This window comes from Marmota marmota, unplaced genomic scaffold (assembly GCF_001458135.2).
Source record: "Marmota marmota marmota unplaced genomic scaffold, marMar, whole genome shotgun sequence".
NCBI lineage: Eukaryota > Metazoa > Chordata > Mammalia > Rodentia > Sciuridae > Marmota > Marmota marmota.
Window position 1 is genome coordinate 7,198,177 of NW_026000142.1, and position 14,795 is coordinate 7,212,971.

Here is a 14,795-nt window from a genome sequence, read left to right on the forward strand (position 1 = left end):
CCTGAGCTGCTGGGATTACAGGCCTGTGCATCTTCATATTTTTTCCCTCAACTTATTTTATGTCAAACAAATTTAAGTGGATTAACAGCATAGTTTTCCTAATTTTAGACCTACACCTATATATTTTCTTCAATTTTAATTTAATCAGTTGTAATCGCGATGTCTTTTCTGAGAATCTAGGAAGATTGTAAGGATGGCACAATACTATCATATGAGTTAGACATAATTTTATGACAGTTCAAATACCTTGACATCATTTCAAAGATAGGTATTACTCCTGTCTGCTGAATTTTATATCCATATCTGTGCACTTGCAGGAAACTGAGTCCCAGAGAATTCAAAGATAACATATCTAACTTGGGATTCTATCAAGGTATGTGTAATTGACTTAGGCATGCTGAAGATTAAATGGATCAGATTTCTTATTCAGGACCTATTATTAACTGTTGTCCATTTTGGAGAAATGACAGATCATTCATTGTGAATCTAAAACATATCTCAACACTCTTGATGATATGAAAATACCTGGTTGACATGGTCCAGTTTGGGGCAAGGTCTTCCTCCATTATATGGTTTTTCACGCAGCCATTTAGAACGAACCTTCACACCACTGCCACAAGACTTACTGCAGCGGGACCAGTTGGACCACTCGCTGAGCTTGCAGTCTGAGGGGCAGGGGATGATGCAGGCCTCTTCAATGTATCCTGAGTGGAGAAAAATGAGATAAAGACCATCTCCTCCACTTGCCACTCTCCCGTGACTACCCACGGTTCTAGCTCATTTAGAAGGTCCAAGTTTGATTTGACAGCAGCATGCAAATGCAGGGATGTTTCCATTGTTAGGGGCTCAATTAAATCCTGCAGGAAAATGACACATACATGGAGCGACTCTGTTCAAATAACAGCTGAGCAGATGCCATATGATCTGCTTAGGATTTGTGCTCACCATATTTTAACATTTCTGACTTTCTGACAGCTTTCTTGTTTAATTGACAATAACCTGTCTGCTGCTATATCACTCTCAGGCTGCCAGAATGGTACATTAAAAAAAATAGCCCATAACACAGTTTTCTATAAAATCCTATCTGTTAATGTCACACAAGGTCAGTTTTTGAGTCCATGCAACATTCTTCCTCAAGAAGAAGAGCCAGCCCCTCGCAATCAATATCTGAAAGGGACCATTTAACTTAGCACCTTATGTTTCCTTTTCTTTGAAAATAAAATCTGAAGAAAAATGAAGGATGTTAAATAAATAATGCCTCATATTTTTACAGTGCTGTCAATTTCAAAGCACCTTCACATCTCATATCCTTTTGGTTCTCATGAAAAAAAATTCTGAGAAATGTATTGGGCATGTATATGGATAGTTAGTGACCAGAAAAGAAAACAACTGCAGAGAGATAACTGACAGGTCCAAGGTCACAGAGTAAGAGATGGGAAAGGTTTTCTGGGGTCTAGTCCAATACTCATTCCATCAAATCACACAGTCAGTTCAATTAATGGTCTACAGATTTGTTTTGGGAAATGGGAATATTTTTCTTGAACAATCCTTCACTACCAACTTGGCATGTCACATATCAAATCATTACTATTGTTCTCAAGGCAAATATGTGGAAAAAACAAAATTCCTCTGGTTAAGAATCATATTCCTGATTGTCCCCCCTCCTCCATAATTCTGACTGTGGAGACAGGTCACTCCTGGCACAAGTCTGTCTTATCAATTTACATCAATAGCAGGGCTTTGGTTTTGAAAACAATTATAAAATAAATAATTTATACTAGAGAACTCTGCACAGCTTTAATTTTTTTTTGAGATAAAATTTATTTACCACAAAAATCACCTCATGTGTTTTGGCTTTTAGTATATGTACTGAGTTGGATAATCATTACCACCATCTAATTTTAGAATATATTTCTCACCCAAAAAGAAACAGTATACTTATTGGCAGTTAATTCCTATTTCCCCTTTCCTTGTCCCCTACTGATCTCTAATCTACTTTCTGTTTATATGAAATTTTCTATTCTGGACATTTCATATAATGAAATCAAACCAAACATTGTGTGTTCTTTTGTGATTGGCTTCTTTCACCTAGTTTAATTTTCTTCAAAGTTCATCTTTGTTATAGGATTTATTAGAGCTTCATTCTTTTTATGATTGAATACTATCCCATTGTACGGATACATCATATTTTGTTTGTCCATTCATCAGTTGATGGAAATTTGTTTCTACATCTTCTCTATTAAGAATAATGCTATGAAAATTTGTGTACAAAGTTTACAGGGACAAGTTTTTATTTCCCTGGGAGTGAAATTGCTCAGTAATATTGCAATTCTATACAGTATTTAATTTTTTTTTAATCCAGAATTGAACTCAGGGGCACTCAACCACTGAGTCACATCCCCAGCCTTGTATTGTATTTTATTTAGACAGAGGGTTTCACTCAATTGTTTAGTGCCTGGCTTTTGCTGAGGCTGGCTTTGAACTCTTGATCCTCCTGCCTCAGCCTCCTGAGCCACTGGGATTACAGGAATGTGCCACCGTGCCCAGCTTAGTACTTAATTTTTAAAGTACTAAGTTTCCTAAAGTAACTTTAGTTTCCTAAAGTTACTGAACCAATTTACATTCTACCAACAATATGTAAGTGTTCCAAACCTTGTCAAACTTACTGTCTAATTTTAATTTTATATTCAGTTATGGGGTTTAAACCCAGGACCTTGTGCATGCTAGGCAAGCACTCTACCACAGAGATACACCCTGAACCCTTTTTATTTTAGTGCTTGCTGAAGAACAAAAGTGTGTGTGTGTGTGTGTGTGTGGTGGGGGGGGGGTTGTGGCTGTGGCTCAGCGGTAGCGCACTTGCCTAGCATGTGTGAGGCACTGAGTTCGATTCTCAGCACCACATAAAAAATAAATAAAGATATTGTGTTCATCTATAGCCAAAAATATTTTTAGAAAGTGTGTGTGTGTGTGTGTGTGTGTGTGTATGTGTGTGTGTTTGGTGCTGGGGATGGAACCCATAGCCTTGCACATGTTGGGTGAGCACTCTACCACTGATCTACATCTTCAGCCCCAAGAACAAATGATTTAAATGCTAATGAAGGCCAATTTAATTTTTCTTTCTTTCTTTGTACTTTGGTATCACTTCTATGAAACCATTACCTAATCTAAGGTCATAAAGTTTTACACTTCCGAAGTGACAACTTTATAATTTTAACCTTAATTCAGGTATATTTCATTTTCAGTTAATTTTGTATGTGATAATGGTAAAGGCCAAATTTATTCTTCTGTATGTGGTTATTGACAATGTCTATAACCATGACATGACACAGTCTCATTCTATCAGGTTATTGAATTATCTTGGTCCCATTTGCTCAAAATTTATCCTTTTCTATTGAATTGCTTTAGCATCCTGGCTGGAAATTGACTTTAGATATAAGGCTTTATTTTTAGGCTCTATATTTCATTCAATTTATCTCTGTCTCTGTTCTCATGCCAGCACCATATTGTCTTTACTGTAACTTTTTGCTAAGTTTTGAAACAGGAAGTATGAGTCTATTTTATTCTTTGTCAAAATAGTTTTGATTTTTTGAAACTCTTATATTTTCATGTGCATTTTAGAATCAGCTTGTAAATTTCTGCAAGGAAATACAACTAGGATTTTAATAGCAATTGTTTCAAATCTGTTAATCAACTTGTGAGCATTATTGTCTTAACAATCCACGTACATGAAATTTCTTTCTATTCATTTGGTTTTCTTTAATTTCTTTCAATGAGTTTTTTTTGTAGTTTTGTAGTATATAACTCTTGAATTTATTTCATTAAGTTAATTCCTAAGTATTTTATTCTTTTTATTCTAAATAGAGTTAAAAAGCAACAAAAAAGTATGCATTTCTTTAATTGTAGGAAAATCAGACTACCTTTAAACCAAAATGCCAAATTTAATCTATAAGCTTTTGAGCAACTTTTCCTGGATTTAAATTGTGCTTAAAATGCTAGCCAACTGTTACAATTTTCCTAACTCTGCCTAACTATAAATTACTTAGGAAACTTCAAAAGTTTAGGCTTCTACCACCCTCAGACATTCAGATATAGTTCATCTGGGATAGGATCTGATTTAATTGATTTTTTTTTTTTTGTCAAGATAGTTGCAGATTCACATGTAATTGAAACGCTAATAAGACAAAAGTTCTTTGTAGATGTTTTCCCAATTACCTCAATGGTAACTAGAGTATAGTTTCAACTAAGATACTGACAATGATACAGCCCATTAAGCCTATCTCGGATTCACCAGTTTCACCTGTACCCATTTGTGTGTGTGGAAGTGTGTAGGACCGAAGTTAGGGAATACTCTTGTAAGACACAGGGAGAGCAAATAAAATCTGGAAGAGAAATAGATTTGTGGCATATCTTTATATTATCTCCCATATTTTGTTAATGATATACATTATCTATTTTAACTTTTATTATAGTCCCTATACCCAAGAGAGCATCTCTCGTTGGTATAAAGTTCACTGGGCATGTCATGAACTAATGATCCAACAACCTCTATTGTGTTCACTTCCGATCACTACCTTTGTTTTTTAGGAGGGCAACTGATATCCTGACTTCTCACAATGTAGAATAGTTTTACTTTTTAAATTTATGTAAACAGAACCACAGAGTGCATACCCATTTGTGCTAGCCTCCTTTCACTCTTCTTTGTGATGCGAGAGATTCATCCATGTTGTTGCACTTCTCGAGGATCATGTATTCTATGCAACATTCTATTGTGTGAAAATGCTATGGTGCATTTATTCATTCTGTTATTGGTGAGTATTTAGGCGGTTTTAGCTAAGGGGCTATTGTTTATAGTGATGCTATGAACATTCTGGAACACAACTTTTGGTAAACATAAGAATGCATTTTTTTTTCTGAGTATTCTTAGGAGAGGAACTAATGTGTCAGAGGGTATGTATTTAATCATCTTATTGTAAGAAAGTATAAAATATTTTTAATGGGATCACAAATTTGGTATGGAAAGCTGATTGCAATGAAAGAGTTTTTTAAGAGGGGATTAGTCCCGAATAATCTCCTGAGGGTAGACATGCCTGTTGGGTTTTATCAGTTGTGAAATACTGAAGATAGAAAGAAGATGCCAATGTTGAGTTTTGAATGTATTTCTATTATTGAAGAAGGCTCTGAAGTATTGGTAGTGATCTAGAGGAGAGTCCAACAAAGAATTGAAGGAATACTTTACAATAATGTTCACTAAAATTTTAAGAATCATAGGTATTTTTCAATACATAATGAAAGGAAGATCAGTAGAGTAGAGGCAGAGGATCAGGGGAAGGGAGTAGGGGAGGGAAGAGAGTAGTACTAGGGATGGAGGAGAAAACTATGTCATATACACTTATAAACATGTAAAAATGAATCCCAATAGCTCTAACGCACTAAAAAAGGATCTTACTTTGACTTTAGTTGTGTTTTGAGATTGCAAAATAAATCCCCACTCCCAAATATTTTTAGTTGAAATTTATTTCAAGTACTATTTCCTTTATTCTACACCAGAGCCAGTAAATAAATTTCTTTAACATAGTATGAGATGCTTAAAAAACAATTCCTGATTGGGCCAGTAAAATTTGTCTTAATTATAATAGCTAAATAAGTGGAATCAAACTGTAAAAATGTCTAAAGTCATTGCCGAATCAATGAGATTCTGTGATCATATAATTTAAAAATATTTGTAAATATACAATGAATTTCAGAAAAAAATCACAATCATGCTCAGTGCACTGGCGCATGCCTGTAATTCCAGTTACTGGGGAGTCTGAGGCAGGAGGATCACAAGTTCAAGGCCAGCCTCAGCAACTTAGCAAGACCCTGTCTCAAAATGAAAAGAAAAAAGAGCTGTAGATCAGTGGTAGAGCACCAATAGGTTCAATCTCCAACACTGAAAAAAAAATCCCAATCATTTCAAAAATATTATCAGTAGATTTGGCAAAAGAATATTAGAAGTTAATGGTATTAATGGTAATAAGTTATTAAAATGTTTCTAGAAGAATCCCATTTTTCTACCTTTAAAACTCTAAAATGACTGCCAAAAGTAAACCTCCAATTTTTTATTATTCAATAATTATAACTGAAAAGAGAATCACAAGATCTTTCATACCACTACTCACAGAGCAAGAGTTCTTTCTTTCCATTTTGTCACTCAACCATGATGGCATTAGAGAGATTTAGCAAGTATGACTTCACATTGTTTTACTGAGGAGGAAGGTATAAAACTTTATGTCTGGTTTTCCAATAGCATATCTCAGAAAACCTCTCTCAAATGAAACTCAATTAAATTGTTAAAAGATACAAATTAGAAGCTAAGATAAAGACAAAAATAGCAAAAAGTATATTGCTTAGCATCCATTTTTATTTCCCAATGTGTAACAACATTCAATAATTGCCTGTCATGTTTATCTAGCACCATTAAAATCCTTAATGCTACTGATGAACTGCTAGATAAGCATTCCCCTGCCTTCTCTGCTAAGACTTTTTTTTTTTTTTTTTTTTTTTTTTTGAGGGCAATTAACACCAAACAACCATGGGGGATGGAAAGACAGAGAAACATTTAAACGTTTTAAGGCTGAATAAACTGCTAGCATCTTATAGCAATTTATGGTTTCTGAGGAATGCTGGAATAAAATAAATGACTTCACAATGAGGATGTTAAAACTTTTAGTAGTTCAATGCTGAATTTGACACTTGGGAAAATTAGACTCCTGACTTCTGATCATAATTTTTGCATTCTATATCTGTTCTGACTGTTGTTTCAGGTTGAAACAAATACACAACACTGGCTAGTTTAAAATGTCAAATAGAGGAGTATTTTCTTTGAGATATATGAATTCACATCATTTACTTGAATTATGAATGTGTAGATAAGATACCTTTCAACTACCCTCACAATTAGTGAATTGTGCCGCTGATGATTAAAAAATTCATTTTGAAAGCACATGGACAATATTGGTTAGTTCTGATTTACAACTATGTAAATGAGTAAGTCTGGCACACTATCTGAAACATCTGGATTGATTTCAAAAGCAACTTCAGAAGTCTCTCTGACTTAAATGTGTATTATAAGCATATAACTGCAACCAAGAACAAGACAATTTAACTAGACTGTTATCTACAGTGGTCCTCGTGGGTATGAAAAATTTACAAAAAAAATCATTTTGTAAAACTTTTCTGTTGGACAGAATATTTTTAGCAATTACACATTAAGAATTGGTAATTTGATACTCTGGGGTAATCCAACAACTATGTATATATCCAAACTTCAATATTTCAATGTTTTCCCCAACTCATACATTCAATGAAAAGTTATGAATCAATATTGGATAGTGATATCACAGTAAAATGCTCAGGTAAATTTACATAATTATAATGAAATGTTACTTTAAATATAATTTTATTTGTGATTATTTATTTTTATACATATGGAAACATCTTTTCATATCTGCAAAGTACTTGTACATTTTCTCAGAAAATTTCAACATCAGTATGAATGCTTGTAGGATTTTGTTACTATTGTCATTTCAATACTGTGAGCCTACCCAATGACCAGGCACATTCCTATTCATTTATATATATTATGTGTGTGTGTGTGTGTGTGTGTGTGTACTGGGGATTGAACCCATCCAGGGCACTTAACCACATCTGCAGCCCTTTTTAAATATTTTTTATTTAGGGACAGAGTCTTAGGCTGTGTTTCTTAGGTCCTTGCTAAGTTGATGAGGCTGGCTTTGAACTTGTGATCCTCCTGCCTCAGCCTCCCAAACTGCTAGAAATATAGTTGATGGGGATTCAGATTATAAGAGAAAGTAATGGGAAACAAGTTAACTTTGAAGACTATTAAGGTTATTTATTTTTAATATGATACAATGCACAGCACCTTTCTTTTAATCAATGAAAATCTAATATTGCCATAAAACTATTTCCAAAAATGATGTTTAAACATTAGTTTGTTGGATTCTAATTGGAGTTAAACATAATTTTAATTAAAAAAAGTGTTCTGTGGCAAGTTAGACAACTGCTATGTTCAACTGAGTCAAACAGATTTCTTTACCTGGCCTTTTAAAAAATTTTTTCCCCTGATATGAACTGTGAATGTCTAGAATGACTCAGATGCTGCATTTCCATAATTATTTTATTTTTTTTCCACAGCATCTTGCTGGACCAGTGAGAAATAGATCATCCAGATAGGTTATAATTGGAATGACTTAAAATTGGGCTCATGTTTTAAACCATACAGAATTCTAAGATTTTAAAATAAAATAGTGGTTACTTTTTATATCCATTTCTAGATATAGAAGAAAATGAAAAATTAACCAAAATTAAAACAAAACCCAAAACAAAAACCTCAAAATCTTAAGAGACTTAATTTTTTTCATACTTAATAGCAAGAAATGAACTTTAACAAAGGGAAGGGAAAGTTATAATGTAGATAAATTTCTTGAATTTAAAGAAAATGTTTATTTAAAAGACCAAAAGGGGTCAATTTTGTTTTATATGCAGAGTACCTAAAATTTCCTATAAGGAATATATGGGCTTTCAAAGCAACTCTTCAGAAATGTGATATACATGGTTGGCAAGTACAAGTGAGTATTTTTGTTTAAAAAATTTAAAATGCTGGCATTGGAGAAGATAATGCTAAGTGAAGTTAGCCAATCCCCAAAAAACAAATGGTGAAATGTTTTCTCTGATGTAAGGAGGCTGACTCATAGTGGGATAGGAATGGGGAGCATGGGAGGAATAGATAAATTATAGATAGGGCAGAGGGGTGAGAGGAGAAGGGAGGGGGCAGGGGATTAGCAAGGATGGTGAAATGTGATAGACATCATTATTCAAAGTGCACGTATGAAGACAGGAATTGGTGTCAACATACTTTATATACAACCAGAGATGAAAAATTGTGCTGTATATGTGTAAGAAGAATTGTAATGCATTCCGCTGTCATTTAAAAAAAATTAAAATGTGCACAAATTTGTTGGAACCATTTTAGGTTTACCTTATGAGCCCACTGATACAGCTTATGCTTAACATACAATGTCTTCTTCATGCATTTATGCAAAACATATTTCTTATGCTTAAGACTTGGTTTACTACTTGACCATTTTGATGACACTCTGAAATAGGATAAGAGATTTTAGGAATGAGAAGAATTAACTAATGTGATATAGAGCTTCTCTAGAAGTCTTGGATGTGCAGAGTTTTACTAATAAATTGGGAATCTATGTCTGGATTCATACAGGCCATTCTGTATCTTCGTGAACCACAAAACATTGTAGCACAATATAAATATTGAACAATTCTGTGTTTATATATATATAAAGAAAACAACTACCACAGACATAAGCAAGATTATCCTTCATAGTTATTTCACTGAAATCAGCTTTATGCCATGACATTTGAAGGAACAGGAGCTTAGAGACAGTAGAAAGGACAGAAAGTAAAATATTACACAGAGATTGCTGATGACAACAAAATACAAAATTTTTATGTTTTAATTGTTTGTAATCGCAAATAATAATTTTTTTTTTCTTGGCAGTGAAATATAAAGCAGTGGAACCCTTTCATCCTAAAAAAACTGAAAAGGAAGTCAAATAAGTACATGGGATATATTGGAGACTATTTTTGTCAGTGAAGCCTGAGGGGCTTTGTGGACCTAGTTTGAAAACCACATTATTAAGTAGATAGATGAGTTGAGGTGTCAGGGACAGAGCATAGAGAACTAAATGATAATGGCAGACGCTTTTCTGTCACACCTGACATGAATGGTAGCTGCAGGAAATTTTCCTAGTCTCTCCCTCATCAGCTCCAGTGTGCTCCCTCAGGGAGCCCATGTGAGAAAAGAGTGCTGGAACCCACAACTGATTTAAATTAGACCCTAGGCAACTACTTTCTCTATGTACCTAAGTGTCCTTAGACATCTTTCCTTCTTTACCTGGCTCTTTGAATGCCTAGTTACCCCAGGAAAAGTCAGTCCCTCACCTCTGCCTCTCTTTTACATTTGAAAGGGAAAAAAATCCTGGTTGTGAATGATAACTGCCAAGGCACTACTAGCTGTGTATCCATGCTATCGAACGAGGAGCTGAAAGTTTGAAATGGATTAGACATTAAATAAATTCTACCAACTGAAAAAGTTTTGGGAGAAATTAGGACTCCCTTTCAAAATTGTTTATAAGACTCTATTGCCTTTTCTCTCTGATTTAATTAAGCATTTTTCCTCAAATAGCCACCATGATAAAGAACAATTTCTTGTTCCAGTTTATTTCTATTAACCTGTAAGATTAAGCCTTTATAATCTCTGCTAGAATCCATTACAAACAGTAACGTGTTCAGTTGTATTACAGTTGAATGGTCAAGTGGTTATCCTTAGAATCTACTCTACCCATGCTCATAAGTATTTTTACCAGACATATCTTGAATTTAATACATGACTTAAAACCACAAACCCTTCAACTAAAATCGATTTGTAAATTGGGCATTATATTAATATTTTTAATCATTCAAAATGTATTTCTTTTCTAAATTTTTGATGATGGATCTTTTCTGTTCCCACCAATTCTAATAGAAATAAGTCCACACCTGCATGTGTTCTAGAGTCCCTGACTGAGAAGACAGTACCTGCTCTTCACAGTTCCTAGCAGTAGTTTTTGAGGGTCACTGAAACATAATATCTACATAATTTGTGTCAGTACTGTGAGAGGCTTGTAAAATAAGGATGAAGATAGCTTATGCTATTAGGAAATAATGTTAAATCTGTATCTTTATGAAAATTTTTATTAAAAGCTTTGTACTTTATTTCTAAAATTTATAGGGCCTTCTTTTTCTTCTAATTATTAGTGTTATGGTACAAATTATGAAGCAAATCCTATGCAAGTAATTTTGGATGCTAGTGAGGCTTTCTGCAAAATATCAGACTTAAATGGGCATAGGTTGAGCCCCACATATGCTTGTAAAAACAATTGCTAAAGTCATTCATTAATGTTGAGGAGGTCTCTGCATTGTCATTTGTCAGGATAGCAGGTAAAGGGAGAAAACATGGAAGACAATACAAATCACTATTAAAATTAATGTTACAGAGAAATTAATCTTACACTAATGAGACATCAGACAAACTATTGTGAACTCTTAACTTGTGACTACCTTTTAGAGACCAAATGTAAATAATTAAAGGGTATGATGACCTACAAAAAGTATTAGACTTATCTGGATACCAGCATGATATCCACATGGCAATAGAACATTCTGTCATCTTAGAGGCACTGGAACATGATTATTGAAATCTCAAAGAAAAATATGCCCAACACTTTAATAGAATTTGTATTCTGTTTACAAATACAGTGGTAAAGTCTAGAACTCTTTCATATTTCTCTAACAGAAAGGAAGAAGATACTTTTTCTCCTTTGATATTTTAACAGGTATGTTGTGATATTTTGACAGATATATTGACTTATGTTGTTTTCATAATTTTAAGATTTTTTTCTCTTTATATATGAAAAGTACCATAGTAAAATACTTAAAAATATTGAGCTGTAAAATATAGAATCGTTGTATTGATTAAAGTTCAGTTAATGTAGAATTTCTTTGACAAAATATGAATGTTTTCTAAGGGACAAATCTGATTGAGCTTTGATGTTTTCATAGTGTTTGCAACTAATTTTACAATAAGTACTCAATATATTATATGGGCTTAATAAAACAGGAGGAAGAAAAATGTGGAGATTGGAATGTCTTATACTTTTGCTACCATTTGTTATGATTAAGGAGATAATCTCCAAATTTTCCCTAAAACTATTCCTCCTGGATTGAAGTTTAGCACTTCCTTTCAGGGTAATCTTTAAATTGCCAATATTCTTTCTACCAAAGTTTCTATGGATTTATTCTGTTTTCAAAATTATACCTAAATAGCCTTCACCGTATGAAGATTAATCTTCATAAATATCAAAAGTTTCCATGACTCATAATCAAGTGAACTGTTACATGAAAGTGTTTGTTGTTTGGCCCAAGAAGGCACCATCCTCAGGAGGGGCAATAAATCCACATGTTGTCTCTATCAGGTGCAAACCCCTGGTTCCTACTGAGCTACAGTACCTGTGAGTGACTGTTTGATCCAGTGCACTCAAACTTTTTAATGTGCAGGAGAACCCCCTATGGATCTTGATGAAATTCAGATTCTGACTCAGTAGGTCTGAGATTGGGCTGTGTTGCTGAATTTCCATCAGTTTCTCAATGATCTTTATACTGCTGGTCCACAGAGCACATTTTAGTAGCAAGGATTTGATCCCTGTGATATTGATAGCCTATACTGGCAGCCTGTTTCTGTACATGAAGTTTTATTGGGACACAGCCCAGCTCATTTGCTCACATATTATTGTCCACGGCAGCTTTCATGCTACAAATGCAGAACTGAGTAGTTGCGACAAAGACCTTCTGGTCCACAAAGACAAACGTGTCTGTTATCTGGCCCTTGAGGAAAACATTTGGTGACAGTAATTTAATCTAATAGCCAATTATTGAGATTCCTCATGTTCTCCCTCTGTTAGTAAATATTTGATAGGTATCAACAGCAATATTTTACTTTTAGGCAACAGGAGAGTTATGCATATTAAACAATGTGGAGTCAGGAAGAAAACTCACGAGATAAACCTTTGTGCTTGCTTGATGCTGACTAATGATTTAACATCACATGTCTAATTGAGTTCAGTCTTAGAATATTTACTGATTATGCAATATGGCTTAAATTGACGATGTGAAATACCAAAGGAGAAAAAATCTGAGGGTAAGTTTAAAGAGAATTGTCTAGAAGGAATTATATGGCTCACAGTGCTCAAAACTGGAGCATCAACTATTTTTATCTAATTCATCTTTAAAGTGTCCCTTTCACATAAATCAAATAGAGTTATTCCGTATTTTAACAGAGAGAGTGTGTGGAATTACATAAATATCCCAAACACACAATTCAATCCCTTTAAATTGGTAATTTTCCAGTTTGGGAAAATCCAAGTTGTCATAGTGGTTATCAACATGAACCAACGGGTTAATCTATTATCCAAACCTACTGTTGTATGAATCAGGCAACTCTGAACAGAAAACTTTACATGGGGATCAAAGAGATTTTCTAAAATGGGTATTATTGACCTCATTAAGTGGAATAGGTGTGCTACTAATATTTCTTCTCCCACTTAGTATGTAGAGAAAAACCTGAATATTTGATCAGTATCACACAGAAAGTTTCTGGCACACGTAGTACTTATTTTTGGTAAAAGATTTAGTGATCTCAATGATCTGTTTATTGCCCAGAAATATGATATGGAGGGATGGAAAAGAAGTGCATCATAACCTGACTGTGGATAAAATGCAGCCCCACTAGGGCTCAACTCTTTGTAGGGAAAAATAAATTCTCTCTAGCATTTCATCCATTCATAATTCTACAAATATTTACTGGTATTTATTATTCTAGGAGCTTAGGATACGTTGGTAAATAAAATAGTCTAATATATCCTCATAGGTTTACACTGACATGGGAAATAAAAACATAAATTGTAGAGGTCTGGGGAAATAGCTCAATTGGTAGAGTGCTTGCCTAGCATGCACAAAGCCCTGGGTTCAATCCTCAGCACCACCACCACCAAAAAACAAACAAAAAAAAAACGTAATAAGTAAGTTATATATTAAGGTATACTTATTAGTAGTATTATTACTAATAAGTAAGTTATATAGTATAAAGTGATGTATGCTATAGAAATGTAAAACATGGAGCAGGATAAGGGATTTTGGAATGCTGAGTTGGATTAAGCGTAAAATTCTATCACTTATGCATAAATGGAAATGTTGTCTATGTGTACCTTGCATAAGCTAGGTTATCTCTGAGATTCTTTAAGATATCAAGGTTAAATAATGTGATTTTTAGAGGTTCAGATATTCTATTATTCTGTGAAAATTTTTTGAATTAATTAATTTAATTAAGTGTATATGACAGCAGATTGCGTTTTGATTCATTGTATACAACTGCAGCACAACTTTACATTTCTATGGTTGTACATGATGTAGTATCACACTATGTGCAGTTATACATGTACCTAGGGTAATGATGTCCTTCTCATTTCACCATCTTTCCTGCTCCCATGTACCCTCCTTTTCCCTCCCTCTACTTTGCCCATTCAAAGTTTGTTCTGTGAAACTTTTAAGGTAATTAACTTAAGAAATTAGGCACTCAGTAAAGCATAAACTTCTAGAAAATGAATCAATTTAGATCTTCAGTGTCCTGGGTTCATTTCCAAGTACTGGCAGAAGAGAGAACAAATAAATAAGAAAGAAAAGGAAAGAATAAAGAAAAGAAACAAAAAAGAAAAGGAAAGAGCACTAGTGGTGAGTAGAAAATGTGTAATTAATTTGGTTTATGAGTGATTAAAAATCTGTTGCTAGAGTGACACCTTTCAAGATTTCATACCAAGAGTGGTGACATCACCAGAGTTCCGCTGACAGAATTCCTTCCCAGCGGAATCCACATTAGCAGGTGTGTGACTCCCACCCCCTCCAGATACAAGCAGCCAGGAAACCACCAGGGGCGTGTCTGTAGGGAAGCAGAGGGGATTCCAGATCCCCACCTCCCCTTAACACCAGCGGCGACACCCAAGATCTTAGCCACCAGTTTCTGAGGGCGTGCCCACCAAAGGGGTCCGGAAAAATTAAACTGTTGGTTCCCAGATCACCCCACCACAGCACTGGGGCTTAGATGAATGACAGAGAGGGTGTTCATC

At 34.3% G+C, this 14,795-nt stretch overlaps 1 protein-coding gene across 2 annotated transcripts in view; it reads right to left on the reverse strand.

Moving 5' to 3' along the window:
• The window catches only part of Thsd7a (thrombospondin type 1 domain containing 7A), a 389,770-nt gene that overhangs the window by 39,786 nt on the left and 335,189 nt on the right, over positions 1-14,795 (reverse strand). For both annotated transcript variants that reach the window (XR_007341524.1, XM_048785998.1), the window contains exon 14: positions 526-704. Coding sequence is in view for 1 of the 2 variants with exons in the window: in XM_048785998.1 (XP_048641955.1) it covers positions 526-704 (179 nt within the window). In the remaining variant the exon portion in view is untranslated. The remainder of the gene's footprint in view (positions 1-525; positions 705-14,795) is intronic.